Here is a 19231-nt window from a genome sequence, read left to right on the forward strand (position 1 = left end):
GATGGGAAGGGGTCAAGAGTCAAGGGGACACAGGAGGAAAGGAAGAAATGACAGAAGCCAGGCATGAAGAGAAGAAGGGACACAAAAGAGATGCTAGCCTGGGGGGAGCACAGTGACAAGGACACAGACACAGAGGGAAGATGCTGGACAAGTTGAATAAACACATAAGATGGATGGTGGGCATAGAGAAGAAATATCAACCCTGGAAAAAGTTAAGAAAAAAGCAGCAGAGAGATACTATCACCAAAGCAATTCTCAGGCAACAGAGATAGAAAAAAAAGTATTTATTTCTCAATTGTAATATATCAGCTTTAGGAAATGTGCATCCTCCTTCCTCCCTCCTCCAGTCCCCACTGCCTTGGGAGGGATGATCTTATAGAAGGGCCCTCCTCAATTTTTTTGCCCAAAGCCCATTTGATCCTAGCTACACCACTCTGTGAAAATACATATACTGTATTTTGTATTATGCATCCAAACTACATCTCCTGAAACACGTACATACAGATGATTGATTGATTGATTTAGATACCACTTTACATTCAGGTACTCAAGCATTTTTCTCTATCTATCCCAGTAGGCTCACACTCTATCTAATGTACCTGGAGCAATGAGTGATTAAGTGATTTGCCCAGGGTCACAAGGAGCAACATGGGATTTGAACCCACAACTTCAGGGTGCTCTAACCACTGTGCCACACACTCCCCACAAGTAATTGTAGGTGCACTCATTCAGTAGATCTACTTTTTATGCCTGTGTACCCCTGTGCAGTTTCATGTCAACCTATTTCCATTTGGAGAAACCCTTATAAAATTACCCTCAATGGGATTCAACAGCTCACATACGTCATCATTATATTCTAAAATTACAGTACAATATGCCTTACACACATCGCCTCTGTGAAAATTAAGACTACAGAAATTGTCCATTTTTCCACTCCCTTACTTTCCTGTTTTGCCATGTTGTTGGTTTGTTTGGTTTTTTTTTTTAATTAAATAAAAACAACACAATGCATTGATAATGTACCATAAATTTCAGGGGGGGGGGGTTGTTTCCTTATTGCAGTTAACCATTCTTTTATCCATTTCTAGATATAGTTTTCACAATGGGAAGAAACCTCCTAGTTTGTTGGCTGCTTTTTCTCGTGGTAGCCATGTTTTGCGACTCCTCCCTGGCCAGAGCAAGGGCAGGATCTGGGGGGAGCAGGCGGCCCAAAAAGTACAAAAATACTGGCCAGAGAACCGCTGTAATCTACAACCTTGGAGCATTTATCTCAGGCAACGCAAAACTCAAGATTGAGTTCAATGACATAGAGGAAGCTAGTTACTACCAAAGTAACTACACCCAGTTCCCAGTTGGAATCTTCTTTCCTTGGAATCCCGAGTCCGCTGTTTTCAACGAAACAGAGGAAGCATTCGTCCAACGTTGCTTTACTGCTACAGTGACAGAAAATAAACTGGAGTTCTCTGAGGAAGACGACAGCGACCTCAACCTTGCTGAAAGAGTGATGAAGCGCAGCATATACTATTTATGTCTAAGGAATTATGGCAAAAATGGCACAGCAGCAACCATGAGTCCATCCCTACTGCTCTTTACCATGCTCTTCCTTTCCTTTGCAATAAAGTAAACCAAGAGCTTAGCAGGAGTCAAGAGAAAAACAGAATAAACAGAAAAAGTAACAGTTGGCAGTGTTGACCTGCAACCAGGCTTGTTTGCAGGTCAACACTGCCAACTGTTACTTTTTCTGTTTATTTCATGCTGCTGGTTATCTCTTATTGGATGTTAATCATAGCCACACATTCTCTGCTTCACAAACGACAAACAACATAGGTTAGCTTTACTTTAAGTGCTTCAGTGAAGCTTTGTTGAAACGCCTGGTTAAAGCACAGATCTGTGCAAAAGATATCACATACAGAGTGCACGATGATAATTAAAAATCCACAGCAGACACTTATATCCAGAGAGAAACTAGATGTTAGCATTAGATCGAGGTGAGCTATAATGCTTTCCGTTACAGGCATCCTAGTTTTTATCTGAGGAAAAAGGTGAGATAGGGTGACACAATAGCAGCCCAAAAGTGGTATATAAAGAGGATGGGGATCTGCCATTTTCTGTTGCACTGGAGCTGGGAGAAAAGTTACAGCATGAGAGGTTTAGTTTAGATGTTTGAAAGAACTTTAACTGTTACAGTGGAACGCAACAAAAGCAGTCCTATAGGGGGCTGGTGGGATCTCTTGTCACCAGAGATGAGCAGATGCAGGTTAGTCAAAGATCTGTGTGGTGGTTATGAAGGCAAGGGCATGGACCATGAATTGTTGAGGTTCCGCTCATTCATCAGAGATGATGTAGACCAGATTAAGAGCCAAATGTTGCTTTAGTCTAGAGTCTAGACTAAAAGTGAGAGCAGCACAAAGTCTAAGAAGGCAGAAGAACTCAGTCTGTTAAATATTTAGCTCAGCAATGTGAATAATGCTTGCTATTTCTGCAGCTAGAGCCCAGGTACTAATGACCCAAAATCTTTACTTGCAAAAAGATAGAGAGATTAGGAATACAGTGGTACCTTGGTTTACAAACATAATTCGTTCCAGAAGCATGCTCGTAAAACAAAATACTCGTATATCAAAGCGAGTTTCCCCATAGGAACTAAGGGAAACTCGCTTGATTCGTTCCTACCCACCCCCATCCCCCGAGGCTAGCGGTGCTGCTCTATCCCCCCCCCCCACGAGAACCGGCATTGCTCCCCCCGAAGGTCCCCCCGCGTGATCCGGCACACCCCCACCCCCCGCAACTCCGGCACCCCCCCTCGCCGCGATCTGAAGTCCCCCACACCCACCCGAACAGGTTTCTTACTTCCATCTCCGCCTCGGCACCGGCATCAGCATGTCCTGTGCGTTGGTGCCGGTGCCCGAAGATCGGCCTCCTCTTCTTTGCTGGGCCTTGAGCATCTGCGCATGCTCAAGGCCTGCGAGTTCACGCTCTCTCCAAGATTCTCGGAGATCTCGGAGAGAGCGTGAACTCGCAGGCCTTGAGTATGCGCAGATGCTCAAGGCCCAGCAAAGAAGAGGAGGCCGATCTTCAGGCACAGGCACCAACGCACAGGACAAGCCTGTTCGGGTGGGTCTGGGGGACTTCAGATCGCGGCGGGGGGTGCCAGATCGCGGCAGGGGGGGTGCCGGATCGCGGGGGAGAGGGTGCCGGATCGCAGGGGCGCCGCTTGTAAATCGAGGCACGCTCGGTTTCCGAGGCGCCAATTTTGCAAATGTTTTGCTCGTCTTGCAAAACACTCGCAAACCGGTGCACTCGTAAACCGAGGTACCACTGTACTTAACAAAAAAACTAAAAGTTCAGTAAATCCAAGGCGTCCCCATTTGTGTACAAAGAGCACCACCAATAAGAAGAGTTTATAAAAGGGCTCTATATGCCAACAGAGATCTACTTTTATCACCAAATCGAACCAGCTGTAATGAGCAGTAAGATAGAAGGGATAGAGTCTGGAGTTGGTAGTAGAGGAGCAGGGTAAATAGGACCTGGAATCACATGTGCCTCATGGGTTATATTTGCTTTTCGTCTTGACAGTTTAATTTTCCAGTAAGCTAGGTTTACTTTTCAACAGACTTGTGACCTACACGCTTTAGCTATGGTTAAATTGCTTTTTGTTTGAGTCCAAACTTTAGACTATGCACTAGAATAGATATACTAAGCATTTCCCCACTAACACAAAATGGGAGAAATCCTTGAGTACATCTGACCCTTCCTTCCACCCTTTTCTTCTATCCTCCGAATTCAAATTTTCTACAGTGTCATGAAAATGGGCCATATTCTATTTAGCAGCCAGGAAAAGATAGCTGCGTTTGAAAGTGGACCACCTTTAAAATAATCTATAACACATGTTTTGGTCCGAGGTTATAAAAGTCAGTAAGGAAGATAATTTAATTCCCTTCTCTAAGACTCCATTTATGCAGTTAGGATTCAGACCAAGGGCTAAATAAATATCAATTTGTAGTACTAGCAGCAAAAATCATTATAGCTTCTCAGTGATAGCGCATCTTCCTTTAAAATCTCAGCTGGCAGAGGCACTTTTATGCCATATAGGGAGCTTATATACACTCTTTGAGTCCCAGGGTTAGTAATCATATCTTGAATCAGTTGACCATTGTCTGGATCAGCATCTTGATTGGTACAGTACTCTATAATAAAACCCTTACCGCACATGCGCAGTAGAAAATCCGAATTCCCTGCGTCCGTGAGATCTGCCTCTGTGCCGAATTCAATTTCCGGCGCATGGGGCGGCTTCAGCGGCGGTGGCAGTTTGACTCCTGCCGCTGCCAGGACGTCTCTTCTCACCCACAGACCAGCAAATGCAGCAGCCGTGGAGCATTTGCTAGGCTGGCCCACTTCAATAAAGCGAGGTGGGCCAGCCTAGCAAAAGCCCCGAGGCTGCCTGGGCTAGCAGATGCTGGACAGGGGGAGCAGGGAAAGGAGAAGGCCTACTGCTGGATAGGGGGATCAGGTATGAGTTACTGCTGGACAGGGGGGAGGTAAAAAGAAGGGAGAAGGGCTGCTGCTGGACAGGGGGAGCAGGCAAGGGATGGTGGTGGACAGCCGAGGAAAGAGAGAGACAGAAAGAAAGAGAGACAGACAGCGGCCAAGGAGAGAGAGAGAGAAAGAAAGAAAGACAGACAAACAGAAAGCGGCCAAGGAGAATGAAAGAAAGACAGACACACACATCTTTTCTAGCACCCGTTAATGTAACGGGCTTAAAGACTAGTTTATACATATTCTCTCCGGGATGGGAGGGGAGGGGGACTATCCTTTGGTAGCGGATTGTTAAGGTCTAATGGAGCCCATTAGTTACGGGAGTCATAAGAGCACGGGTGCCTGGCTGTACAGGTAGCTTTCTTTCTTTTCAATGGGATTTTTTTTTTAGCTTGAGTTCTTGGGGACTATGATAGATTGTTGAAGTAGGGGGTGGGGATTTGTTGGTTATTTTATATGTTACAAAATGGATAACTGTATTTTGTCTTTTGTATCTATCTGTGCAAGTTATCAATAAAAAAAATTGTTGAAACATAACATTTCAGCTGGTTCTCAAAGCTTTGGCATACATTTGAAATGAATTGTTTAAGGTCATCATTGCTGTATTAAGGCTATTTGGTCTCTTTTCCTTCATGCAGTATTATGGTAACAAATGGCTCCATGTTATAGGCTTAGAATATAGTAGATCACCAATAATTTTTCAATCTATATTTTCTGCCTCTGTCTATCTTGTAATCTCTGTGGATACCTTTATGATCTGTTACCCATCATAGCATTAATGAAGAATTTACAATGAAGAGCATTAATTGCAGCTGTGTACAGGTTGTATAATATTTATCTGTATGGTTTGCTGATATCAAATCTTTTTTTTTTTTTTTTTTTACTTCTTGTAGCTTCTCTTATTCATGTCAATAAAAAAAAAAAAAAAAGAAAGAATTTTGAATGAAATGGAACTAGTTTGAGCATTACACATTCAAATGTTAATCTACCTAAGTCAGCTGGATATGGGCAAGATGAATTTTTACCTGCTTCAAAGTATTCATATAGAACAGCATTTTAGAAAGGATGTCTAACTCAAAATATGGATATCAGTGGTGTGTGGTGACATTTACAACAGGGGCTTTAGTAAGTCTGCCAAATAAGAGAGGCTCACAGGAACAATGTACGTAGTAGCTCCCCACCCTCCCCCCGCTTTACGAAAACAAGAGTGGTTCAGCAGGCCCACTCCAGCAAGAATAAGAGAGGCGTAGTGGGCCCAACAAAATACCACCAGAGGACTTACAATATAAGGAGTCCTTTACTAAGCCATGGTAAGAAATGGCCCTTATCACACCTTAACACAGGATTTTCCCCTGCAGTAAGGACGTTTTTACTGTGCCAGTAAAAGAGCCCTGTTTCTTTTCCTTTTTTAGCCAATCGTGCACTAACCTCTCAATTAGCAAGTGGCAACAGAAAAAATATTACAATGGGAGCATTTACCATTTCCTGAGGAGGCGGGTAGTGTATGCTTCTATGTTAACCCTGTGCTAACTAAGGTTATGTCCATATGCTAGCTGGTTAGTGCAGGAATAGAGAATGACACGGGGACAAATTTGACCCCATCCCATCCCCGTAAGTTTTGTCCATCCATGCCCTATTGCTGTAAGCCAGGTCTGTCCAAGTCTGGTCCTCTAGATCGACTGGCAGGCCAGATTTTCAGCATATCCACAATGAATATGCATGAGAAAGATTTGCCTGCACTGCCTTCTTGGTATGCAAATCTCTCTCATACATATTCATCGTGGATATCCTGAAAACCTGGCCTGCCAGTAGATCTTGAGGACTGGACTTGGGCAGCCCTGTTGTAAGCTCTACCTTAACCACACAAGCCTCAGACACTTTTGGCAGGGGTGCCCAAATGGTCAATCGCAATCGACCAGTAGATTGCAAAGGCAACACGAGTCGATCGCGTTGCCTTTGCGATCTTTTTCTCCCTACTGCTTCCCCAAACCAGGCCTGGCACATACAAGCACTAGACTTACAAAACTTCACCTCCGACATCAATTCTGACGTTGGAGAGGAAGTTCTGGGCCAGCCAATCGCTGCCTGACTGGCCTGGAACTTCCTCCCCAACGTTAGAATTGACATCAGAAGTGAAGTCTTGTGGGCTCGGTGCTTGTATGCGCCAGGCCTGGCTCAGAGAAGCAGCAGGGAGAAATCGCGTTGGTGGCTTAGGGGTGGGGTAGGGAAAGAATCAAGGAAGTGGAGAAATCGGCACAATGGCTTGGGGGAGGGCATGGGGAGAGAGAAAGAAAGGCAGAAAGAAAGAGGGGGACGGGGGAGAGAGAAAGAAAGGCAGAAAGAAAGAAATACTGGCTTTACAGAAGAAGGAACTGCAACCAGAGACTCATGAAATCACCAGACAAAAAGGTAGGAAAAATGATTTTTTTAATTTAGTGATCAAAATGTGTCCGTTTTGAGAATTTATATCTGCTGTCTATATTTAGCACTTTGGCCCCCTTTTACTAAACTGCAATAGCGGTTTTTAGCGCAGGGAGCCTATAAGCATTGAGAGCAGCACAGGGCATTCAGCGCAGCTTCCTGCCCTATAAAACCGCTATCGTGGTTTAGTAAAAGGGGAGGGGGTATATTTATCTATTTTTGTATAGTTGTTACTGAGGTGACATTGCATATTTTAAAGTCATCTGCCTTGACCTCTGATAAAAACCCCGAATACAAATGATAATTAACATTTTTTCTGCGTACAGCTTTGTGTTTTTTTAAATTTTATTGTTGGTAGATCATTTTGACTTGGTCATTTAAAAGTAGCTCGCAAGCCAAAAAAGTGTGGGCACCCCTGACTTATGGTTTTAAAGTGTTTGAGGTTTGTGCAATGAGGACAGAGCTTGCAGGAATTGGGCGGGGACAGGATGGGAAGGGAAAATGAGTTCCCATAGGGACAGGGAAGAATTTGTCCCCTTGTCATTTTTTATGTAGAAACACCACTCTCCACTCATGACACCCCACCCCCCTCAAAATTTTTTTTTTTTTTAAATAAAGTGTGTACTCAACAGAAAAGTATTGCAAAATGCTTTGAGTGTTCTGTGGTAAGCATTTTTTTTTCCACGCTAAGCCCACATTAGGGCTTAGTAAAAGGGTCCCTAAAGTTTGTACTTGAAACAATGGAGTGACTTGCCCCAGATCACAAGGAGCAGAAGCCACCAAATTTGAACCAGGCTTCCCTGGTTATCAGTCCAGTGCCCTAAGCTCTAGGCTGCTCCTCCACTAATTGAGTTTATTTAGATTTGCTTTTTTTTTTTGTGAATCTTCTGTGCAAAGTTTTTTGATTTTATGTAACTATAAAATAAAAACAAATATTAAATATATACATGTATGCAATAAGATCAATTCTCAAACATTGCCCGGATAAATGGGCTATTTGAAGAATTTGCCAGCCTCACTGAAGGTAAAGTTATGTGCAGGTGATTCCTTCAGTGTGTGTGGTTGTCAAAATCTATTGCTTTGCTTGTAGCCTCTGTTTGCTGCCTACCAGAAGCTGCCACCCTAGGCGACAGCCTAGTCTTGCTTAATGGTTAAACCAGCCCTTCAAGAGTATTCTTGTTCCCTCACCAATTAGCCTGTCCTTATGAGAACAAAGACACACAAACACATCGCCTTGGATGAATCTCTTCATAGAGATGGTTAATAAATCCCAATAAGTAAATGTTATAGCTTGAGTTAGATGTTCTTTCGGAAACATTTCAGCCTAACCAGTTGTTAAGTTGGGGAAGATGTGGCACTCTTTTAATACACCTGTAATTCTTCTTGCCCTTGGTAAATATTTTGATTTCCACTCCTGTTCCTGTGAGAGTATTTTCCATGGCACTAAGACAGCAAAGCACTTAATATTAATTTAATTAACTTAGGATAACAAACATTGCATGCAGATCTGACCTCCCAAGCAGAAGCAGGAAATTATCTCATTTTAAAAGCTAGGAAAGAGAAAAGCATTTTGAAACCAATAATTGCAATAAGCAAATCTGCTGGCAAAAACAATACCCATAAATGGTGAAAATTACATGATAGAACTACTTACGAAGCTGTTGACTCATCCTCAAAGATTTCCCAGAAATTTCAGGAGCAATAATATGACAATGTTCACCTTGCTAAAATGACTTGATCTTTTTCTTGCCAGTATACTCAGATAAGATAAAATAGTGAGAGGAAAATGTTAATAGCAGGATTGATGTTATGATTTTTAGGCATGTTTCAAAGCAGATTATAGGCAGACCCTTGACTATTGGCATTATCTGGCGCTCTGTAGATACAGGAAGCAAAGTTAGAGAAAAGATAGAAACAATGACCCTTAGGGTTGCAGGAAGTTGGGTGGCAATATTGGTGAGAGAAGCTTCTTAGTGGCCAAAAGGTCAAATGCCATCACTCATCCTGACCAGCCTCTGTAACTGATAGAAGTCCTATATGGTATATGTGTTTAGCTAAGAGATCTTACGACAGTAGTCAGATTTATCTTTATAAAAAAATCACCCAAGACAACTCTGCAAATTTCTAAGCTATCTGATCCATCCCCTTAGCAGTACTAGAATTCTTTTGCCTAATAGCTTTGTCAATTAGTTCCCAAAGATGGTCAATGAGTTGAAGAACAGTTTTAGAGTACAATTTCAGTTGGTTTAGCTCAGGGATCTCAAAGTTTCTCCTTGAGGGCCACAATCCAGTAGGGTTTTCAGGATTTCCCCAATGAATATGCATTGAAATCAGAGCATGCATATTCATTGGGGAAATCCTGAAAACCCGACTGGATTGCGGCCCTCAAAGCGGGACTTAGCTGATCCTTTAGAGCAGAGACCTCAAAGTCCCTCCTTGAGGGCCGCAATCCAGTCGGGTTTTCAGGATTTCCTCAATGAATATGCATTGAAAGCAGTGCATGCACATAGATCTCATGCATATTCAATGGGGAAATCCTGAAAACCCGACTGGATTGCGGCCCTCAAGGAGGGACTTTGAGACCCCTGCTTTAGAGATTGGAAAGGAAGGTATCTATCCATTCTCCAGACTTACGAGACAGGTAATTTAATTTTTCCTTGTAGCTCTTGGCTAAATTTCAATCTGCCTTCTGAAATCCAGTTGACTAAGCTTATAGCTTCATTGACCCTCACAACCTCTCCAGAAGATCCAGTTCCTACTAGAATAATTATGAATTTGAGTATCAAGCAATTCCAGTTTATTGCAGGATTATGTCCCAAGAAGGTGGATGGAGGGTCAGATTAGATTTCTGTTAAAGAAGCAACTCTACTCTAGAGCTGACCATCATTGCCAATGACAGGCCAGTTTTTAATCTTCCCTTCACTTCCAAAATTCTGAAGGTGGTGGACTACAGTAGGATACTGCCTCCTAGCTTGTGACAGATGCACAAGGCCCACATCAGCTATGATCTTTTATAGACAATGTGATTTCTGCTATGGAACAATGCCACTCTAGAGGTGTTAGGGTAGCTGCTGAATATCTATCAAGGAAGAGGGAGGTAGGGACCGAGAGATGCTAGTCACCATGAAAGGAGAGTGGGGTAGGGAAGAAATGCTGCACAGCTTTAGTGAGGGGGGGGGTAAGAAAGTAGAGATGAGATACATAGGGGGAGAAGTAGATGAGAAAAAGATACTTGACATCATGGAAAAAAGGGAGAAGTAGGGAAAAAGAAAGACACTGGGCTACTGAAAAATAGGGAAAGGAAGAGGAAATGTTAGACAAAGCAAAGGGGGGGGGGGTTCTTGAGCTACCCCTGGCTGGAGAGGCACACTGACGAAGGGTCACCTTAAATAGACCTTGCCTCTTGATCCATCTCCAGCCCTTTAATCAATTTTTCTTTTTTTTTATAAATCTTTATTCATTTTTAATCTTTCAACAAGTGTACAAATTAATATCATACATATTCTTGAAAACATCACTTGTAAATCTATCAAGAAAAACAACAATATGTATATATATAAATCCATAATCCCCCCTTCCCATTATTATTAACTAGTTGTTTAGCCCGTTACATTAACGGGTGCTAGCAGACTTCTCCCTTACTTTTACCTCCTCCCTGTCCAGCAGCACCCCCACCCATTCCCTGCTCCCCTTATATAGCAGTAGCCCTTCTCCTTTTATCTCCCCCTGTTCAGCATCACCCCATTTCCAGCTCCCCATATCCAGCAGTAGCTCTTCTCCTTTGCAGGAGCCCTTCTCCCTTCCTTTTACCTCCCCCCCCATCTAGCAGCACTTCTTCCCTGCTTCCCCTATCCAGCAGTAGGCCTCCCTTCCTGTTACCTTCCCCCCGTCCAGAATCACCTCTTCCCTGCTCCTCCTGTACTGCAGCACCCCCTTACCTGCTCCCCCTGTCCAGTCTGGTGATCTCCAGCCATCAGGCTGGCTCCTGCAGGGAGTCTAGTTCCTGTCCGGTCCCCGCCAGGCGTGCGAGCCTGCTCCGCCCCCTCCCGACCTGCCGGGAGTATTTGAATTAGACCCGACGGTTCCTGTTGAGGGAAGCACTTTTCACCGGACTCAGCGGTGAACTCCAGCCATCGGGCCGACATCCGCCTTGTTTTTTGTTTTTTTTTAGTTTAAAGACGCGGCGGTGGCTCCTCTCATGATCCCCGCCTGCGTCCCGTCCCGCGGGCCCGACTACACATGGCGATTCAAGCAGCGTGTCAGCACTCTTCACACACTGCTTCGGGCCCTTCTACTGCCCTGATTTGCTCCGGACGTGCCAGAGTAAATCAGGGCAGTAGAAGGGCCCGAAGCAGTGTGTGAAGAGTGCTGACACGCTGCTTGAATCGCCAGTCAGGCCCGCGGTAAGGGAAGAGGGGGGGGGGGGGCGGCAAATGAGTCGGGTCCCGGACAGCAGAAAGTTGCTGGGCTCCTCGGTGTGGCCGCGATCCCTCTCCTCCCAGAACACCCCCCCCCCCCCGGAGGAACGGAGATCGATTTGCCGCCATTTTGAAGATCGTTCTGCCCTGCTCCTTGCCTTAGTATATTTTTAAGTTGAAAGACACGGCGGCGGCGGCTCCTCTCAAGATCCCCGACTGCATTGGACTTCCGATGCAGGTGGGGATCCTGAGAGGAGCCGCTGCCTGGTCTTTAAACTTAAAAATATAGTAAGGCAAGGATCAGGGCAGAGCGAAGAACATTGATTCCCATAAGATCATCCGCCTCAGGGGAGACAAACGTCGCGTCCGACATCAGCTTCGGGGGAGGAGAGAGGACTTCAGGCAAGGAGCAGGGCAGATCAAAAAAACAGCACGGGCCGACAGCCGCCGTGTCCGACATCCGTCTCGGGGGAGGAGAGAGAGTATTTCAGGCGCATGCCACTCCTATCTGAGATACTGTACATCTCACGGAAAACGGACCCACGCGATGGAACTGCGCATGCGCGGCCTAACGTTTTATTATATTAGATAGTAAACACAATAAATAAGCACCCTTCCCCCTCTCTATTATTCACGGTGTATATTTCAATCAAATAACTGGTGTTTAATCATCACAAAAAGATGTCAATGGCCCCCATATTTTAGAAAAGGTCTTATAGTTTCCATTTTGAACAGCTATTGATCTTTCCGTTTTGAACATATGACACAATGAGTTCCACCAAAAGCTGAAATTAAGTTTACTACAATCCTTCCAATTGTTGGTGATATGTTGGATAGCGACTCCAGTCATGATTAATAAAAATTTGTTATTAAATGATGATATCTGACTCTTTTTCCTCATAGCTGTTCCAAATAAAACTGTATCATAAGACAGTGCTACATGATTTTCCAGCAAGCAATTTACTTGATCCCAGATGGAATTCCAAAAGGCTAAAATATAGGGACAATAAAACAAAAGATGATCTAAAGTCCCTATTTCAAGATTACAAAATGCCAGCATCTATTAGACTTTGAACTATTCAACTTCTGTAATCTAACTGGGGTCCAAAATGCTCAATGCAAAAGAAAAAACCATGTTTGTCTCATAGATGCGGACATTGTACATCCTCTCCTCCAAGACCAAATCTGTGGCCATTGAGAAGCTGAAATCTGATGCTTAATCTCAATGCTCCAAATATCCCTAAGACCACTTTTAGGTTTTTTCTTAACCAATCCATTAATAGTTTTATACCACTGCGCAGCCTGGTGACCCAGAAATTCTACCTGGAAGCATGAGAATTCCAAACTAAATTGAGTATTAAGACTTTTCCATTCAGGGAACCCTACCTTAATGGCCTGCTTCAATTGCAACCATCTAAACTAAATTAAACCTTAGGTTTGTATACCGCACCATTTCCATAGTCATAGAGCTCGGCACAGTTTACAGGAATTGAGATGAAAAAAGGAACTCCAAGGAAAGGATGAAATAGGAGGAAAGAAGAGAGTTTAGAGGACTAAGATATCAAAGGACTAGGATATCAGAGGAGGAGGGAGTGTTACATTTTTGAGAAAAGCCAGGTTTTCAGATGTTTACGGAAAAGTTGGAGAGAGCTCAGGTTCCGAAGAGGGGAGGTAAGGTTGTTCCAGAGCTTGGTGAATCTGAAGGGGAGGGAAGTCCCCAGCTTTCCTGGGTGGGAAATGCCTTTTTTTTTTTTAGTTAAAAATATTTTTATTGATTTTATAGGTATAAAATAAACAGCAATAGGCTTCCGAGAAAGCCCAACAAGAAAAAGAAGTGACAGCTCCTTTCAAGTACATTAAGTTTAAGTTTTTAAGTTTATTAGGATTTTATATACCGCCTATCAAGGTTATCTAAGCGGTTTTTACAATCAGGTACTCAAGCATCTTCCCTCTCTGTCCCGGTGGGCTCACAATCTATCTAACGTACCTGGAGCTACGGAGGATTAAGTGACTTGCCCAGGGTCACAAGGAGCAGCGCGGGGTTTGAACCCACAACCCCAGGGTGCTGAGGCTGTAGATCCAACCACTGCGCCACACACTCCTCAATAAGATAATATATCGGTAACAAACATATAAGCATCAAATAATACAATACAGTCTTCTAGCCACAATAAATAGCAAGACAGAGAAGTTGGTAGGGCAATGGATGTGCATAGGAAACCATAATTTAAGCAAATATAGAAAACATATAGCTACAAAAGCTATGTAAAACCAATTATCATAAATGTTGAAGGGGTCACTAATGAGTCCTGAGAGAAATGCCTTTTAATGAGGGGAAGGATAGTTTCAATTTTTGGGTAGTTCTGGTGGTATTAAGATTTGAGGAGTTCCAAGAAAGTGGAATAAATGGAGGAAGGATGCCGTGGAGGATCTTGAAAGTTAGGCAGATGCATTTGAAGTGGACTCTGGAAATTATCGGAAGCCAATGAAGCTTGGACAGGAGCGGTGAGACGTGATCAAATTTGCTTTTTGCAAAGATAAGCTTAGCCGCGGCATTCTGAATCCGTTGGAGTCTGTGAAGGTTTTTCTTCGTTAGGCTTATGAAGATAGAATTGCAATAATCCAGTCTGGAGAGGATGATGGATTGGACGAGAATGGCAAAATGCTTTTGCTGGAAACAGGATCTTACTTTCCTCAGCATGTGTAGGCTGAAAAAGCATTTTTTTTACCAGGGAGTTGAGGTGGTCATTGAAGGACAATGTAGAATCAATGATGATGCCCAGGACCTTGCTGGAGAATTCGAGCTGCAGTGTGGAGCCGGAGGACAGTGGGATTGAGGTGAGTAGCTGAGCTAATTTTGGGCCGAGCCAAAGTAGTTTTGTCTTGGATTCATTCAATTTCATTTGGACGGTGTGGGCCCAAGATTGGAGGTTCGAAATACAAGAGGATATGTTCTCTGAGAGATTAGTAAGGTTCAAGTCGGTCTCGAGGAGGACAAGGGTGTCATCAGCATAAGTGTAAATTGTTTCAAGGGGGGATAGATGGAGGAGTTTTAGAGAGGACATATAGATGTTGAAAAGGATAGGAGATAGAGGTGAACCTTGCGGGACTCCACAGATTGGTTTCCAGGGGGAGGATGAGGTGCCATTTATGTTGACAATGTAGGATCGAGAACGAAGGAATTTTGAGAACCATTCAAGGACAGTAGAGGAGATGCCAATCTCGGAGAGTTGGTAAATTAGAATATCGTAGTGGACAACGTCGAAAGCAGCAGAGAGGTCGAATTGCAGGAGGACAGCAAAATTGTTGCGAGAGTGAAGATGTTGAACTTTAGAAATTAAGGAGGTCAGTAGGGATTCGGTGCTGAAGTTTGGACGAAAGCCATATTGGTAAGGTAGGAGAATCTCTGAAGATAACATGAGAGTTGGGTCGATATGATGGATTTGAGCATCTTGGTTAGGAGGGGGATATTTGCTATTGAGCGATAGCTGGATGGTGTGGAAGGATCGAGGTCAGGTTTTTTCAGTAGATGGGTTAAGGCGATATGGCCCATTTCTAGGGAGAAAAGGCCCAAATTTAGGGGGAGTTTAAGAGTTTGGTAATGGAAGAGATGGCCTGAGTGGGTATTTCCTCGTAGAGGTAGGAGGGGAAAGGGTCTAAAGAGCAATTCAAGACTTCAGTTTGAGGCAGAGTTTAAGGATGAGGGATTCAAAGGCAGTTCAGGATCTGTCGGCTGGGATAGGGCTAGAGACCATTAGAGTAGGGTTGGAGTCAGTGAGTACCAGGGAGTTGTAGGAGACTGCAGGTGGGAAGGAGCATCGTAAGGTAGTGACCTTTTCATTGAAGAATTTTGCTAGGACTTCGGCTGAGGGAGAGGAGGGGAGAGAGGTGGAGTCTTTTTTGGAAGTTAGGGAGCGCCAGATGTTGAAAAGTGTACTACTCTGGTTGTTGGATCTGGAGATTTTATCGCCGTAGTTCTTCCTTGCTTTTTTTAGAGCTGAATTTATTGAGCCCAAATTTATGTTGCAATTATGTAAAATCCAGCAGTTTATCATTTAAATTAACATCATTTAAAGTCCGTATTCCTGCAATTATCCAATGCCTCCAGATGATCTTAAAACCGCCAATCTGAATCTTGGGGTTTAGCCAGATGGATTGATTTGTTGATTTGCTGATAGGAATATTAGTCAAATTATTCACAAATCTTAAGGTTTTCCAAGTATCCATCAAAATTCTATTTTCTTTATACACTCTGGGCATCTTGATACTAAGAATATGACTAGGATATAAAGGAGACATGAGTCGCCATTCCAAATATAGCCAATCAGGAGTGTACTCAATGAGCTCAGGGAGGACCCAATACATACCTTGACGTAAAATATAGGCTTGATGGTACCTATAAAAGTTTGGGAAATTTACCCCACCCTCTTTAATCAATTTTTCAAGAAGAAACGTAAACCACTTTGATGATTGAAATGCTGGAAATGTATGAAAAGCATGTTTCGCTCCTTTAAAAGAAGCTGTAGTGATACCTTTTTAAAAAATGGGTTGTAACCTATGTTCACACTAAATATTTTTTTTTAAATTGTGGAGAAAGAAGTATCTTGACTTCAAGCTTACATGGAGGTGGTGGATATCTAGGCAACCACTGGGTACTGAATCTCACTTGGTGGCAAGTGAACCACTGCTGTACCATCTGTCACTTTTCATTTGATGGAGGGGGACCTTTTGCTAGAGAGTTGTAGCCAGGTGGGACTGAGCGATAACGTGCTGAATTTTAGAGTATGTTATAAGAATGAGATTTCCATCAAGTCTTTGCCTTCTGGTGTTTCCGCAGCTTTACCATATCGTCCCTCCATTCAATGTGCTTTTGTAATCCCCTGGGACAAATCATTGAAGTGCATGATTTTTGATTTTTGCATAAACATATGAATGATATGCATATGGTCACCCTAAGGCTGAATATTTGGCAAGCATGGACATATGGATTCATAACAGTGGTACCGATTTTAATGTTCAGAAAATCAAAGATTTTGATATGCAGTGACCTCACTATGAATAAGTTGATGGCACAGCCATCTATTGAGGGTTAAGGTATTTTATGTAACTCAGATTTGTGATCTTGGCATGTCGGTCTCTTGGTATATTTCAATCTCAGTGACCAAAAATTTCTCAGACTGCGTAACAGTTTTACCTCCTTGTGAGCATAACATTTATATTTAGTGAAACATGCATTCTCTCTGTTTACCTCCCTCCTAACCACACCCCTTCTCACTTTCTACCGTCAAGAAAAGCAGATAAGTAGAATGGTTGCTAATTGCATTGGCAAAGTATTTTTTATTAAGAATCCAACTGCTCTGCTTTAAAATTTAAACAAATTACAAGGAAAAACAAGACTAACAAACAAAACCAGGTCAAATGAATGGTCAACATACACAGGAAAGCAACTGGTTAATATACTAGTCAGAAATACAAATTATTACTAAAATGTAGCTTTATACAGGAACTGTTAAACAATGTTACTGAATATAAAAAGTTGAAAACAGCATGAAGATCATACTACTTGTGAAAATCACTAGAATTCAGGGCATAAAAAAAAAAAAGAATTACAGTATTAGTTTTGATTATGAAGAAAAGCTTTTCCCAACCTAGGGGCTCATTTCTTCAACTTATTTCCTATACACACATTTCAAATTTTTGAAACCCTTTGAAAACTAAGACCTATTTAGTCTAGATCGGTGGTATCAAACTCGCATCCCGGGGGCCAGATGCGGCCCACCAGGTGCTATTTTGAGGCCCTCGGTATGTTTATCATAATCACAAAAGTAAAATAAAACAGTTTCTTATCATGTCTCTTTAGCTAAAAATGACAATATTATTATTATGACTTAGCCAAAAGGAAAGATTTATAAACTATAATGAGTTTTACCTCATGCAAAATTGTCATTTCTTTAATAAGACATTAACTATTTTATCTGAGGCCCTCCAAGTACCTACAAATCCAAAATGTGGTCCTGCGAAAGGTTCGAGTTTGAAACCACTGGTCTAGATGAAGTGTTCTCGTGCTCTGATAGTGCCCCTTAGTGGATATCAAGTGCCAGTTACATCCTGAAGGCAGACAATGGCTTGAGTGAGACAGACAGGGAAAGACAAAACTACAGTATTTGCCTATGGGTTTTCTTTAAAGTTTTATTATAAGTATTTACAAATCTGAGGGGGGATATAGCTTTACAATCCCTTTTTGGGAAGAGGATTTGTGTTCTCTGGGTGTTTGTGCTGGTCTAAAGAGACACCATTTTGTTTTCTCTTTTTATTTTTTGTTAAATTTTTGCCTCATGGCAGGTTAGGAGAAATGCTATGATGTGTTCCCAAAACAATAATAAGCATTTAATTTCAGAGACATCCCTGCATCCTCATGGAGAAACGAAGATATACCCTAAGGATCCTTAGAACAAAAAACAACCAAACCCCAACCCCTTCCATTCCCACCCAAAATCCATTGTAGATGAGGTGAAGGGGACCTGAAGGAATAAAGCAGTGCTTTGTAACCCTCACCTAGAAGCACACCTAGCCATTTATTTGCATACAATGGAGACCAACTACCAGTAGATGCAAATCTCTCTCACATACTCATCATAATATGAAAAAACCTGACTGGCCAGGCATTGCTCCAGGAGTGTTAAGAAGCACTGGAATAGAGAACAGTGAAATTGAACAGCCTAAATACACAGCAGTACATGACAGCAAATTTTAAAAATGAGCCCTCCTGGTCTGCCTTGTCACAGCACATCATGTCACCGGCATCCAGCTGCTGCAGTCCCGGTTTCACCGACTGCCCCTTTAAGAGCAAATGAAGCTACAAACCTTGCGCTGGAGGTAAAATTAGAACTAGCTATAACCCAGTACTGATAAACAGGATTGCTAGCCAGTGCATGCTTTTATTAAATTGCTTATGTATAACAACCTGTGGCTCTCCAAAATGATAATGATGGAGCAATTTTTAGTCCTGTGTGTACACTAGAGGAAGTGGAAAGCTACAATGTCTCCGCAGCATTTAGCAGGCAAATGCTAGTGAATGGTGTTCATTATACAGCAAGAGGCCCTGCAGCAGTCTCACCCCTCTTCCTCCATGAGTTAACGATTACTAAGGATATCCATGGGTGAGGGCCAAAGGGTTGGGGGTGTATACTGGCTCACAGACCTCAGGCTAAACTTTTTCATTGCCACTGAAGGCCAGGTAAAAGGAAAGGAAGGGCATGGCATCTTCTGCATCCCTTACAGCAAATTAATGTTTAAAGCTCTGGGCCACTGCTGGAATTCCATGCTTTCTTCAAAGGCAGCTACCCAGGGCCAATTCAAGGAATGGGTCAGGTGAGGCACCGGCTCAGAGTGCCAACAGCCTACGTCACTCAGCCTTCATAGAAGTGAGAGCATATTTTGCTCACCAATGTGCTTTCACACACACACACCACCACCACCTATGATCCTTGATCAGACATCTTTCTTTCCATTCCCATCCCTCTGCCTACAGTGCAGAAGCATTCCCCCATCCACCTTAAAATTTGTTTCTCTTTAGCGATTGCTAGTAGCAGCAGGAATATACATATGGTGCCTGCATCTTGGGCCAGAGGTTTTCCTCTGATGCATCCAGTCCATGTGGAAAAAGGAAATTGCAGCAGAGGCAGATGGGATGCATCAGACAAAAGACAAGCAGTATTTATGTATAGTGTGCAGCTGCTATTAGTGATCTCTTAGGGGAGACACAAATTTTAAGGTGGGATGGGGTATGCTGAACTCAGTGGCAGAGGGGTAGGGACACTGGACCAGAGGAGGGAAGATAGATGGAGATAAGTTGGTTC

General features: G+C 43.0%; 1 protein-coding gene across 1 annotated transcript; it reads left to right on the plus strand.

Annotated features, from left to right (window-relative positions):
- The first annotated feature begins 1150 nt into the window (after positions 1-1150).
- PRND (prion like protein doppel) lies at positions 1151-1624 on the plus strand. The gene has a single exon (XM_033950031.1). It carries the CDS (start codon positions 1151-1153, stop codon positions 1622-1624), a length of 474 nt encoding a protein of 157 aa, XP_033805922.1.
- Positions 1625-19231: the final 17607 nt, after the last annotated feature.

This window comes from Geotrypetes seraphini, chromosome 6 (assembly GCF_902459505.1).
Source record: "Geotrypetes seraphini chromosome 6, aGeoSer1.1, whole genome shotgun sequence".
NCBI lineage: Eukaryota > Metazoa > Chordata > Amphibia > Gymnophiona > Dermophiidae > Geotrypetes > Geotrypetes seraphini.